The sequence below is a fragment of the Notechis scutatus genome, chromosome 8 (assembly GCF_049901735.1).
Source record: "Notechis scutatus isolate UNSWTSFEM ecotype Mainland chromosome 8, rNotScu1.2, whole genome shotgun sequence".
NCBI lineage: Eukaryota > Metazoa > Chordata > Lepidosauria > Squamata > Elapidae > Notechis > Notechis scutatus.
Window position 1 is genome coordinate 15,729,599 of NC_142016.1, and position 14,082 is coordinate 15,743,680.

General features: G+C 41.8%; 1 protein-coding gene across 1 annotated transcript in view; it reads right to left on the reverse strand.

The window, feature by feature from the left end:
- Positions 1–14,082, reverse strand: part of NKAIN1 (sodium/potassium transporting ATPase interacting 1) — a 43,455-nt gene that overhangs the window by 16,318 nt on the left and 13,055 nt on the right. Inside the window, exon 2 of the mRNA XM_087970821.1 lies at positions 1,373–1,510. Coding sequence (XP_087826947.1) covers positions 1,373–1,510 — 138 coding nt within the window. The remainder of the gene's footprint in view (positions 1–1,372; positions 1,511–14,082) is intronic.

Consider the following 14,082-nt stretch of genomic DNA (forward strand, 5'->3'; position numbering starts at 1 on the left):
ATTTGGTTGGTGTAAGAAGGAAGAGGAATAAAGAAAAGAAAAGATTTATTTATAATGGCTTTCCTTTTTGAAGACCTGAGGATGAATATGAGCAAACAAAGGCAGCCTGCAAAGATGGCATGGAAAAAGCTTTTCTATTTCTAGAAATGGCGCTGGTCAATTACCAACAGACAATGGAACAGATGGAAACGGAAGAAGAACAACAAGGAAGAGACGGAAGACGCCATCTTCATTGAATCCCAAAACTTATCTAAGGAAGAAGGAAGGAAGAGAGTAAGGAAAATGAAGGACTTAAGATTTAAAAAACATTTGAGAAAGAGAAAAATATGATGCAAAATAAATATAATGATAACAAACAAGAGAAAAGGGAACACAACAGAGAAGGGATCCCAGCAAGGCAGAGGTTAGAAGAAGAAGGGGGTAGGAAGATTTGGTGGGGGAAGAAAGAAAGGGGAAAGGCGGAGAAAAGCCTCAAAGCTTTAAAATTGGATGGGAGAAGAGGGATTTTTTTAGAGATAAAGGATGAAATATAAATTTCTGTAAGAAAGATTCTGCTAAGGTACAGAAGATGGTATTGTAACATTTATATTTGAAATAGTAAATTAGAATGGTTTAAGATTTAATAAGAAATTAAAATGTTGAAGTTTAAAATTGAAATGTTGAAGTTTTTAATAATGATTGATTTAATAATGATTGATTTTTGAAATGTAATAAAATATCGAAGGAAAGGAGGATACAATGTATTTAAACATTTTTGGTGGATAGAATGTACCAAGCAGAACCAAATTGGGTATTTGTTATGTTGAATTTTAATTTTACTAACTTAGGGGAGGATAGAAAGGCATCATACTCTGATTAGTGATTTCAGGAGAAATTCTTTTTATTATAAGAAGAGATAGAGGGATAATGAATGGGCAAAAGATACAAATTTAATGATTTAATTAAGATGGATTAAATAAGATAGAATTGTGAAGAGTGATATGCGCTATTATTTTAGCCCATGCAAAGAGAGAGGTAACTGGGGCCAAGGTACTTTACTAAAAGATTTTTTTATGTTTGTTTGTGTTTGTTTGTGTTTTATGAGAATATTGGGGAAATTATTGTAGAAAGACAGGGAAAGATTTAATATGTAATGATTTGTTTGTTGTTGAAACTTTTAATAAAACTTGTTTAAAAAAAAAAAAAAAAGAAAAAGAAAATATATTTACAATCCCCAAGCCAGGTCACATTGAGAACCCTTAATGTTTGGAAATAGAAAGCTGAAAAATTTGACACGCCCTAATTTACACAAAGCAGCAATCCAACATATTTCACTATTTTGAAAAAAGAAGCAAAAAAACAAACAAGCCACAGAACAGGATGTTATACTTACCAGCATGAGGTATCTGGATCTGTACTGAAGGGTGCCAAAAATACCCAGAATGACGGCCATAATGTGTAAAAAATTGGCCAGGATCGGCAACCATTGATAACCCAGGAAGTCAAATATCTGTCTCTCCAGGGCTGCAACCTACAAGAGACCATAAAGGCAGACAAAGAATTCTTCATTGCACGGTGTTACACAGAATAAGAAAGCAGCAAAGTCTACCACAGAATTAATAAGAAACCCTATGGGCTATTAGTCACAACCAACAGAGATGTTGGCATGATTCATTGGCTGCTGTCCAAGAAATATATTCCAAAGCAGGGGGATTTACGGGGGATCCATCACAAGGCAAAGAAAAGGGTGTTTTCACTGGCAAATGGCACCAGTGGAAATGACCACAAATGGACCGATGCTTCAATTGCCAAGAGCAGCAAAAGAAGACAATTGTTCCCAGAGTGGTAAACCTGGGTAAGTCCCCAGGAGCTTGTTCCTTTGAATCCAAGAGTCTGTAGAGATTCTCAGTCATCCAGGTCATGGTTGACCCAAAGGTGCTTTTTCAGGAGGCAACTGGAATTTCTTGTTTCTTCTTTTGAAGATGTTTCGCTTCTCATCCAGGAAGCTTCTTCAGCTCTAACAGGATAGTGGGGAATAGAAGGATTTATATTCCTTGTAGACAGCTGGTCATTTGCATCCTTTTAGAGGGTGGTTGAAGCATATGGAGGGATAGCTGTGTCCTCAGGGTCACCTACAGTAACCAGGAGCCCTACTCAGGTGACCCTGAGGACACAGGTAAACCTCCAAGTGTTTCAACGACCCTCTAAAACTCGTGTCATCACGGCATCATCACGTGACGTATCTTGACTTTTTTTCCCCTTCGCTAAACCAGGCGTGGGCATGGCCAGCATGTGATGCATCAGCCTGCAGGCCGCGAGTTTGACTCTCCTGTTCTAAAAGGATGCAAATGACCAGCTGTCTGCAAGGAATATAAATCCTTCCATCCCCCATCATCCAGTCAGAGCTGAAGAAGCTTCTTGGATGAGAAGCGAAAAGTCTTCAAAGAAAAAACAAGAAAGTCCAGTTGCTTTTTGAATCCAAGACTTATTTTAGGAACATCAGAAGCTTCTCAGGATGGGTGTCATTTGTTGGCAACCTCTTTCCATGGTTCTAAACCGCTGTTTTTCTGACCCTATTTAGAAAAGCATGAACTGTGTGTGGTGGCTCTCATCCTTTAAGCCAGGAGTCCCCAATCCCCAACTCCTGGGTCGTGGACCGGTGCCAGTCCATGGCCTGTTGGAAATGGGCCTCACAGCTAGAGATGAGTGGCAGGTGAGGAAAACTGCACATGTGCAGGATCTAGGTTGCATGCTCCTCCTCCCCAACCTCCTCCTCCCCAATCCATGGAAAAAATATCTTCCATGAAACAGGATGGAGACCGCTGCTTTAAGTCATAGCAATCTTCAGCTGAATTGACAACGCAAGGATTTTATGGCAAGCTATAAATTTCAGAAGGAGATGGGAAGGTTATGATTTTCTGAACAAAGAAGGGGAGGTCTACATCAATGTTTCTCAACATTTGCAACTGGAGGATTCTTGGAGTTGAAATCCACATATCTTAAAGCTGCTAAGGTTGAGAAATGTTGTTCTAGATCAGGGGTCTTCAAACTTGACAGCTTTAAGACTTGACAGCTTCAACTCCCAGAATTCCTCCTCCAGTCATGTTAGATCAGGAATTCTGGGAGTTGAAGTCCACAAGTCTTAAACTTGCCAAGCTTGAAGACCCTTGGTCTAGATGGACTTCATTGGCAACCTTCCCATCAAGATAAATTAACTAAAATTCTCATCAGTGGAGCATAGACTTCCTGTGCCTACACGGTGACCAAAGGATGTGCATGAATACCTTTAACCAAACAATCATCTCTAGAGTGCTCTGCTTCACACGTTTTAAACTCTGAACCTAAGGGGATTCTTTTCACAGATGTTCTCAAACTGAGAAGGGTAAGCAGCCAAAACTATAAGGCAAACCAGTCTTACTGCCATTCATACCCTCTGCCACTCCCAACAATCAAGCCAGTTCAAAAACAGGAAAAAAATGAAAAGAAATCCCCAAGTAGCCTGAAAATAAGTTTGTGGCCAAACAAAACCACTTTTGCTGAAAGCAAGCGCCTGAGACTTTCAAGGTGAAGTTTGGGCCAGCAGCACCATCCATCAAAGCAGTATTTCCTAGGGTGGAGGGTTTATGTCAGAAATCAGATGCGACAGAAATCAGTGGTGGGATTCAAAAAAAATTAATATCAGTTCTGTGGGCATGGCTTGGCGGGCGTGGCAGGATAACGATATTGTAAAAATCTCAATTCCCTCCCCACTCCTGTGTTCTGACCCAAACCTGGTTCCAAGAGAGCAAACACAAGACAAAGGCAGCAGCACAACCTTTTAATGTTTCATCTATGAATCCTGTTTCTTCACAGACAAAAGGCTGCTTACGACTAATTAGCTCTGAAAGAAAGAGCCTTGCCAAGTTTTTGCAAGGCTGCCAAAAAATAACAGATAAGAAATAGTTTACAACACAATGGTCTTCAAATGCCAACTGCCACGAGGCTGAGTTTCAAAACAACTTTGCTTCCTACAAAGAACGTTCACTTCACAGCTGGCTTTTATCTTCTTGCAGGAGGGGCCATTACCTTGCAGCCTTACTCCCAAGTCGCCCATACTGTTGTAGCTGCTCTTTCCTGCAAGCAATCCTGCGTGCACACACACTTGGCACAGGCTCCTCGGGAACCTCCTCATCGCTGCTGCCAACCCCCATAATCTCTGAAGGCAGCAGTCCACTCCCTAATGGTCCAGACCCCTCATTTGAGTCCTTGCTCTCCTCAGCCATCCGCACCTGCTGCCGGCTAACCACAACATCCTGAGGGAAGGTGACCCAGCCGATCAGCTGGGACTCAGGAGGCAGAGAAAAGATGGGGGTGGGGCCAGTCAGAAGTGTTTGCCGGTTCTCCGAACTACTCAAAGGTTCCGCTACTGGTTCTCCAGAACTGGTCAGAACCTGCTGAATACCACCTCTGGGCGGAAATAAACCTCAAGTTGAACATCAGAGAAAGAACATCTTGACGGAAGAGGGATACCCCTAGCCTACATTATTGGGGAGAGGTTGCTAGTTGTCTCCAGAGTTTTCATTAGAAATTGAAAACAAGGCAGAATCCTTGAATCCAGGCCAACATTTCACTGCAAGCCTCTGAAATTAACCACACCTGTCAGTGGGGATCTCCTCTCTTCCCTTCCCTGCATCTCTCGTTTAAGCCTGACAACACTCATAAATCATTTTTGCAGGTGACTTCGCCTTCTAGATTAGGCTAATCGGGTTCTTAACAGCCCTACTGAACTCAGGCCACCGAGTCCTTTGAAGTACAGAGTCAGTGTGTTTCCTTGGTGGACTTTCCATTTCCCTGAGATGAGATCAGCCATGAATCATGTAGTCCACCTCTGGGGACTAGGGTTTAAAAAAAGGCTGGCAATTAATCTCTGACACCATTAAAATGGTCTGCCATAATACAGCTTTTCACAACTGTTGCTATTGCGAGTACAGCTCCCATCGTAGGTGGCTCTGTGGGGACTGGGCCTAGTGAGAGTTAGGAGTCCAACTCATCTGGTAAACTGCAGTTTCAGCACATCTGAAGGAGGCTCCAGAATAGTGAACATGGTCAGATTAATCATAATGAAATGCTATGCCAGTTCCAAGCCGGGACCTGCTTCTGCTTACAGTAACGGAAAATAATAATTACTATACGCCGTATTACAGATATAGAATTGGAAGGGACCTTGTAGGTCATCTAGTCTCACCCTCCCCTGCCCAAGCAGAAGACCCTATACCATTTTTGACAATGGCAGTCCAGTCTCTTCTTGAAAGGTTCCAGGGATGAAGCTCCCACAACTTTTGAAGGCAAGCCATTCCATTGGTGGATTGTTCTCACTGTCAGAACATTTCTCCTTATTCCCAGGTTGAATCTCTCCTTGTTCAGTTTCCATCCATTATTGGAAATGTATTAGCAGAGTTGTAAGATATGCAGCATTGGGTACAAGTCTCATCCCACTGAGATTGGTCCGCCCCATCCGTGCCAGCAGAGGAGGCATGCTGAGGGCCCCATTGGCCAGGGTATTCCAGCTGGCATGGTCCAGAAGAGCCTCAGCTCCCACCTTCCTGAACTTTCGTAAGAGCTTAAAGATGTGGTTCTGGCCTGGAGCTTCAATGGGGAAATTTCACATTGGGGATGGTTGATAGCAACAGCACCAAGACTTATATACTGCTTCACGGTGCTTTACAGCCCTCTCTAAGTGGTTTACAGAGTCAGCATATTGCCCCCAATAACAATCTGGGTCATTTGACCCACCTCGGAAGGATGGAAGGCTGAGTCAACCTTGAGCCTGGTGAGATTCGAACCGCCAAATTGCAGGCAGACTGCAGTCAGCAGAAGTAGCTTGCAGTACTGTATTCTAACCATTGCACCACCTCCGTTAATAACAGATTCCATCTCCCCCCATTTCTTATCCTACTCCATCCTTCCCCATCTTTTAATTAGGGTTGAGTATTTTTATTTTATAATATTGTTTATAGTGTTGTATAGTGTTAACTTTTTAATATCCATTGTTAAGCTACTCAGAGTTACTCCACTGTTAAGATGGGCAGCCAATAAATGTAAAAAATAAATTAAAATGGGAATGTGAGATTCAGAAAGTAATAAAATGTTAGCAACTCCAGATAACAGTTGGCTTCCTTGTCAACTCTGCAGCAGAGAGTACAAGCAACTGCATAGCTTGATTTTTCATTGCTTGAAAACTGGCAGTTGCACATATAAATACAATCTGGTGAGATATACTATCAGAACAAGGCGGTGTTTCTAAGGTGCTATCTCTGGTGAGCTGGATCTAAAGATTTCCTTTCTCTAACAAGAAACTTTGTCTCATTGAAGGATCTCCATTTAACCCACCAGTCTGTTTAATGGGTTAATAGGGCTTCTCTTGATTTTGGTTCAGTATGAAATGCAAACCTAATTATTACGGCTTGCTTGTTGAATTCGTAGTTTAAAGCATCCTGCCTTAGGGATGATTGAAGAGCTGCTTTTGCTCTTATTGCTGGGGGATGATGGATGTTGTTATCACATGGAGAGCACTGACTCAGAAAGGTTCATATGGTACTTGAGTGTGGTAATATATTTTATTAATCATTTTATCATTTTCTGTAAGGCCTTTGAATACTAGCAGTAAGTCTAGGAAGATGTGGGCATTCTTGGTGGGGGTAGGAGTATCTTTGCTCAGAGTGCCTCATTCTGTTTTGATTCTGCCAGTTTAGAAGGAATAGGAAAAATGGGTGAAAGTTCAAGGTACAAGATACACAGTTGTGCTTTCTCATGGGACTTTCCAAACTTTCCCATGAGACTTTCCGTGGCTGTATGATCTCACCCTAGCAAGGTAACATCTGGGACTTTCCAAGATTGTGTGTTCTCATGCTGGTGAAGTAATCTCCTGTTGAGGTCATTGTTTTCTGAATATGCATACTGTATATTTTGCTTGTGTTTTTCTCAATAAATACTGCTACCTGAGTTCTCTCAGGGTTGGCATTTTTCTCAGAGACAGTTCCCTGTGTCTCATTTCAATGTCAAACCACCATAAATGGTGACCCCGACGTGATAGCTTGAAAGCTATACGTTTCCCGCATCCTATACTCATCGTCGCGGACGTCGACTGGGCCCTCATCTTCTTCGCTGGACGAAGATAGATTCTTTTCGTGAGTATGGGGGAGATCTCTCGAAGGCTCAGAAAGAGCACATCAGGGAATTGAGAGGGATCATTGGGAATAGTTTTGGGTTTGGAATTGGCAGTAGGGGTTGTGCTGTAGGAAAGAAAGAAATTGAGGACTTACTATAGTATGTTTGGAAAAATATTAAGTCATATCCGGAGGGAGGTAGTATTAAAGTAGAGTCCTGGAAAAAGATAGGGAAATTTTTGCACGAGGAACCTCGTGCCCCTTCTTCAATTTTGTTAACCTGGAGAGTGATTATGGATGCATTAGCTACTTATGAACAACCGCTCCTATCACCCCCTGAAGAAGGTTTGCCGCTTTACCATGCGGTATGCGTTTGTTGCCGCCTGACGGCACCTCCAGATAAATCTGGGGACTGTCCGGCGCTAGAAATACTTTGTCAGAGGATAAGAGTTTACCTTTAAGGGTTCAGGTGGATGCAGTTACTGCAGCTATTCAAGAAGCAAAGAATAGAGGGGAACTATCAGGAGATGATTTGGTGGAGTTTGGAGTAGAAGTTCAACTTAATCCAGTGGAAATTGTCATGGATGCTGCATTAAATCCGCGGCGGGAGTGGAAGCCTTTACAGCTCAGAATTTTGAGGGAAGTTAAGCAAGCAGCAAAAGAATATGGTGTTAGAACGCCATATACTCAGGCATTGTTAGAAGCAGTTGGTTATGGAAATAAAATGATTCCGGCTGACTGGAAAGCTCTGTTGAATATGATTTTAACTCCAGCTCAATATTTGGTGTTAGATCAGAAATGGAGACAGCTGGCAGTCCAGAGGGGAACAGCAAATGTTACCCCAGATCAGCTTTACGGAGCTGGTAATTTTACAACAGTGGAACAACAGAGAGATGGTATGCCTGAGGAAGGGTTCATTCTTCTCCCACAAATAATTTTTCAAGCCATAGGGTCTCTCCCTGACGGCGAAGGTGGTGAAGACCTTTACTAACATCAAACAAGGGAACAATGAACCCTATGAAAATTTCATTAGCAGACTGAAATTGGCTATTGAAAGACAAATTGATAATCAATTCGCCCAGAAAGAGTTGCTTTTAAGTTAGCAGTAGAACAAGCTAACACAGATTGCAAAAGATTTTAAATCCACTGGTAGCAAGTGGGGAGCGAGAAATCGCGGATTTGATTAATGCATGTAGAAAGGTAGGAAGTCAGTCTTTTAACATGGAAACTTTAGCTCTGGCTTTACAAACAGGACATGCTCAAAAGGGAATTGTTTCAATTGTGGGAAGCCTGGACATTTTAAAGCGCAATGTCGGGCTCCTGGAGGAGGTCAAAGTCAGCAGAATAAGAGATCAATGGGACAGGGTGTTCGTCCTAAATCAGTGTGCCCAAAATGTAAGAAAGGATATCATTGGGCATATCAGATGCTCCTACAGTTTTTACTGATGGAGGGAAAGTTTTTGGTGCTTGTGTTTGGAAAGATAAATCTGAATTTGGCATACAAAAGTGACTTCAGAGCAGAAGTCTGCCCAGCAGGCAGAACTTGCTGCTGTAGTTTTGGCTTTTCAAAATTTTCACAATCAGGATTTTAATTTAATAGTGGATTCATTGTATGTGTATAATTTGTTACCCTTAGTAGCAGGTTCTTATTTGTCTCCTGGAATATCACCTGATATTTTAAGATTGCTTTTGCTGTTACAAGGATGTTTGGAGCAGCGTGTGAATGTGTGTTTTGTTGCTCATATTCGTAGTCATAGTAATTTGCCTGGAATTTTATCACAAGGTAATGCCAAAGCTGACAGTGCTGTAACTTCAGTCCTCACTGTCCAGCCATGGGATAGTCATAGTTATTTTCATCAAAACGCTAAAGCATTGGCACAGCAATTTAAACTTACCACTGCAGAAGCTGCTGCCATAATTCAACAATGTCCAACTTGTTCAAAGCAGGGCACGAATATCCCTATGGGAGTTAACCCCAGAGGGTTGAAACCTTCAATGATTTGGCAAATGGATGTTACTCAATATCCATCATTTGCGCCCTGGAAGTATATACATGTGACTGTGGATACTTACTCAAGACCATGTTAACTAAATTAAATAAAAAGGAGGGAAGCTCCTGGGGCTTCCGGCGATTTGGGGCTTCCGCGATTCAAGATCAATTAAATCTCGCTTTGTATACTTTAAATTTTTTAAATTTGTCTGGTAACCCCGGCGCGGCCAGCAGGCATTTTTCTTCTCCTTCTACAGATGCGGTGAGACCTCGGGTGTTGGTGCGGTTCCTTCCAGATCCGGCATGGGTTCCTGCTGAGCTGATAACGTGGGGACGTGGTTATGCAGCAGTTGAACATCTTGGTCAAATTCGTTGGGTTCCTGGTCGGTGTGTTCGACCTGATCATTCGCAGGCACCTGTGAAGGAAGTTTCGGAGGAGCAGGATGGCGCATCTGTGGTTCCTGATCCTGCTGATTCTGCCTAATATGTCCTGGGCTGCTCGGGTGCGGAGAGAGCAGCGACAGCATGTTCAGCGTGCCGGAGATTTGGGCGATGATTTGTGGACCGATAATAATTACATTAAAGATTTGCGCACAACTGCCAAAAACTTGAACATCACCAATTGTTGGTTGTGTATGCACCTTCCTGGGAGAGTGGGAGAAGGACTGACTCTACATGGAGTTCCATTTAATCGGTCTACTTTGCAGACCGGAAAGCATAACATTTCATATGCCATGAACTTCACGGTCAAGGTGAAGACTGCACTGCAGTCTCCAGCACATTTATGTTTCCAAAACATTACAAACTCACAATTCTTGGGGAATCATAGTGTCTGCAATTACACTATTAAGTGGACAAATGGTTCAGAGAACAACATAACTTGGGTAAATGGGAAAAATGAGTCTGACGCATTTGGCCAGTATCAATATCTAGACATGAAACAGCTGATGCAAGCGGCAAGTCAACAAGGTTATGTACAGCTGGAAGGGTTTTGGTTTTTATGTGGACTGTGGGCATATCGACAAATCCCTGCAAATTGGTCAGGGACATGTACTTTGGGGTTTGTCATTCCGGTTATCTATAAGTTAGATACATTACCTCCTGAGGTTCGGATCCGAAATCGTCGGGAATTGGATTGGGTCTAACCATGGGAGGTAATCTGTGGACACAAATTTCTCGAGGTCTTATCCCGCCTTTGGGAATTGCTATGAACTATAGAGATATTCATATTTTAAATAATTTTACTGTTGCTATGTTTAATGATACTATAAAGAATATTAAGATGATTAATGTAGAAATGTCTGAAATTCGTACAGTTACTTTGCAAAATCGATATGCTTTAGATATTATGTTAGCTGCTCAAGGAGGAGTTTGTGCTTTAATTCATTCACATTGTTGTGTTTTTATACATAATTATGAGCCAAACATTACAAAAACTGTTCAGGACATGGAAGATCGTATTGCTCAGCATCAATCTGGAGCTGATGGGTTTAATGCATCATTCTGGGACAGTCTGTGGTCCTGGCTTCCTGATGGATCATGGTTTCGCTCCTTATTGCAAGGGGTTGTTATTATTATTGCTATATGTATCTTATTATGTTGTTTTATTCAATGTATTCCTAATCTATTACAAATGTGTACCTCAGTCTTCCGGCGTGTGGGATCAGGTCATGAGGGAACTGTGTACTATGCCACTAAAACACCCCCTATCTTTGAATAAATAAAAAAGGAGGGAATGTGGTAATATATTTTATTAATCATTTTATCATTTTCTGTAAGGCCTTTGAATACTAGCAGTAAGTCTAGGAAGATGTGGGCATTCTTGGTGGGGTAGGAGTATCTTTGCTCAGAGTGCCTCATTCTGTTTTGATTCTGCCAGTTTAGAAGGAATAGGAAAATGGGTGAAAGTTCAAGGTACAAGATACACAGTTGTGCTTTCTCATGGGACTTTCCAAACTTTCCCATGAGACTTTCCGTGGCTGTATGATCTCACCCTAGCAAGGTAACATCTGGGACTTTCCAAGATTGTGTGTTCTCATGCTGGTGAAGTAATCTCCTGTTGAGGTCATTGTTTTCTGAATATGCATACTGTATATTTTGCTTGTGTTTTTCTCAATAAATACTGCTACCTGAGTTCTCTCAGGGTTGGCATTTTTTCTCAGAGACAGTTCCCTGTGTCTCATTTCAATGTCAAACCACCATACTTGAGCCTTAATTCTGTAGCCTCCATTCTGTAGTCATTGACTTGGTGGCTTCGTGGAGGCCTTGAAGAACCAGCCTTGCAGGAGGAAAGTATTAAATCCAACCCCTAATCTCTTTAGGTAGGTCTTGAAAAAATCACCCAGGATCCTGGGAAGCCACTAACAGTCAAGGCCTTAGAGACACCTCATCTGGCTACTCTATATTTAACTAGCCCTTTGTGCAACACTACAACTCTTCATATCCCATGTGATTACTGGAGCTCAGCACCAAAACAACCTTGAGATTAATTGCATCCCAATGGGCCATTATCCTTGAACTGTGTGATTTCATTTGCCATATGCCTGGGCTCAGTGGAGATTTCATTTAATTAAGCTGCACCAGAAGTAACGTTTCTCAGTGAAACTTCTGGTACCATCCCAGAAAGCCCACGTATAACCTTGGGTTCTTGAGTCCTCTTATTTGTGGTAGTAGTATTAACCATCACTTTCCTAGGAGTTTGGGAAACATACCTACAAGGAATGGGGGGGAGGACTGTGAATCCTCAGTGAGGAGGTAAGGCTGCAGGGCAAGAACATGTAAAGAGGGTGAGATACCATCTGCATATTTGATGCCTTTAAAATCTCTCTTCAGATCTATGCCATTGGAGAAGTTCAACAAGAGCTTGCTCCAACCAGGTGCCTCCAAGACAAACTTCAGTTCCTATAGCCTCCCAAGAGAACAAAGCCATTAACCAAACCAGCTAACAGATAACTAGCCTAGAACCCTTTAAGAGTCTGGAAAAAATAATTGCAAGCTTGATTGCAAAACAAATTGCTGCGGATGAGCACTGCTAATTTTGTTATTACATATAAAAATCATTTGCTAGAAAGCATTCTGCCTGCACATTTAGCATTTCCACTATCAAGCTACTATGTATCTTGATGGGAAGGCACAAGCTGATAGCTTAATTGGCTTTAAATGAAAATGACTGTATGTCCTGATTATTGCTTTCTTTAGTAACAGCAGATAAATTGCTGACAATTAGGTTTCACTTAAATTGCAGGTGAAGATATTTGTGGGGGAATGATAATATGCCCTCATAATAACAGAATGGTTGCCCAACAAGCTATGGTGCTTCTTTTTGACTTTAGATAGCTCCCAGTAATCTACCCAGAGATAAAAAAAGCTGTTTTGCATCCTTGAGTCTGTCTGCCTTCAAAGCATCTATTTCATTATATTTTATTCAATTGCTCTCAATACAAAGCAAATGGAGACAAGAAAGCTGGAGAAAGAAAACACCAAGATGCAGTTGTCTTCTTCTGGCCCTCTTGTTGCAAACTGAGCAAAGGAAGTACTGTAGCAAGTTGGGGGCTTTGGCCAAGGCCAATGTGGGAATGCAGAATCTCATCAATTGCAAATTGTAAGATGCAAGGTGGATGAAGGAAAGACTGAATTAATTCATTGACGTGGGATCATACAATACAATGGACATGTTTGCACAATGTAGTTCAACTATAGTTTATTCCAGGGGTCTCCAAATTTGGCAACTTTAAGACCCATGCTTGCTGGGGAATTCTGGAAGTTGAAGTCCACAATCTTAAAGCTGCCAAGTTTGGAGACCCCTGCTTTTTTTCAATTAGCCCAAGCTTCTGGGCATAGAATATTTCACCCTCTTTGAGAATGGGCATAGCATGTTCATAGAATCTGTCAGTAAAAGAGTCCAGACACTGGTTATTACAATTTTAACCTTAATTACAATGAGTGAGGTTTAATGTATTGTGCTAATCTAAGCCATTGGGTTAGTTCAGGATTGGGCGAATTAAAAAAAAAGGTTAATGCAGGAACCAACTTGAGTGTTGTATACACACAACCAGTAAGGAAGACTGCAACCAGGTTGCTCTACTTCAAGGTCTTTTTTTCCATATTTCAGAGGCTGAAATTGCAGGTTTAAGCCTAATTCAAATATAGTGCTACTGGATAACTCTGGCCAATCTCTATGGCGAGGGCCACATATTAGATTCAACTACTGTACAGTTTCATCTATAAACCCAGACATTATGTCCATAGGTGGTATTCAGCAGGTTCTGACCAGTTCTGGAGAACCGGTAGTGGAAATTTTGAGTAGTTCAGAATCCCACCTCTGACTGGCCTTGCCCCCATCTATTCTCTGCCTCCTGAGTCCCAGTTGATTGGCTGGGCCTTCTTTGGTTGCCCTACACAGGAGAACGGAGCTGGAAAACAGGTCAGTGGGGTGGGGAGGGAATGGGGATTTTCCAGTAACCTTCTCCTGCCATGCCCACCAAGCCATGCCCACCAAGCCACACCCACAGAATTGGTAGTTAAATTTTTTTGAATCCCACCACTGATTATGTAGGAACCGAAGCTGGCAAGTTGTGACCAGCAAGTCTGGGACCAGCATTCTGGAACCAGCAAGACTGTTATGTCAGTACAGAACAATAGGTTGCACCAAACAATCCATTATGATGAAGGATGGAAGGAGAAAAAACTCAAGATTTCAATTTTAGAACAAACACATCTATAATTAGATTCCTAGGCCCTGTAGAAGACAATATATCTGGAATAACAGCAACTTATCCAGTGTAGCTCTGCTTTTAATGTTTCTGTGAGAGCTCTTGGATACCGTTTGAGTCTTTAAAGAGAATTATTGCAATGCCTTGAGTGTTCTTCTGGCACTTTTGGCTTCATTGTTATGTGTGCACCAAAACAATCAGGCTGTTTTAAAATTGTGATTGAACTTAGGCTAAGCCAAGATTTTTTGGTTAATTG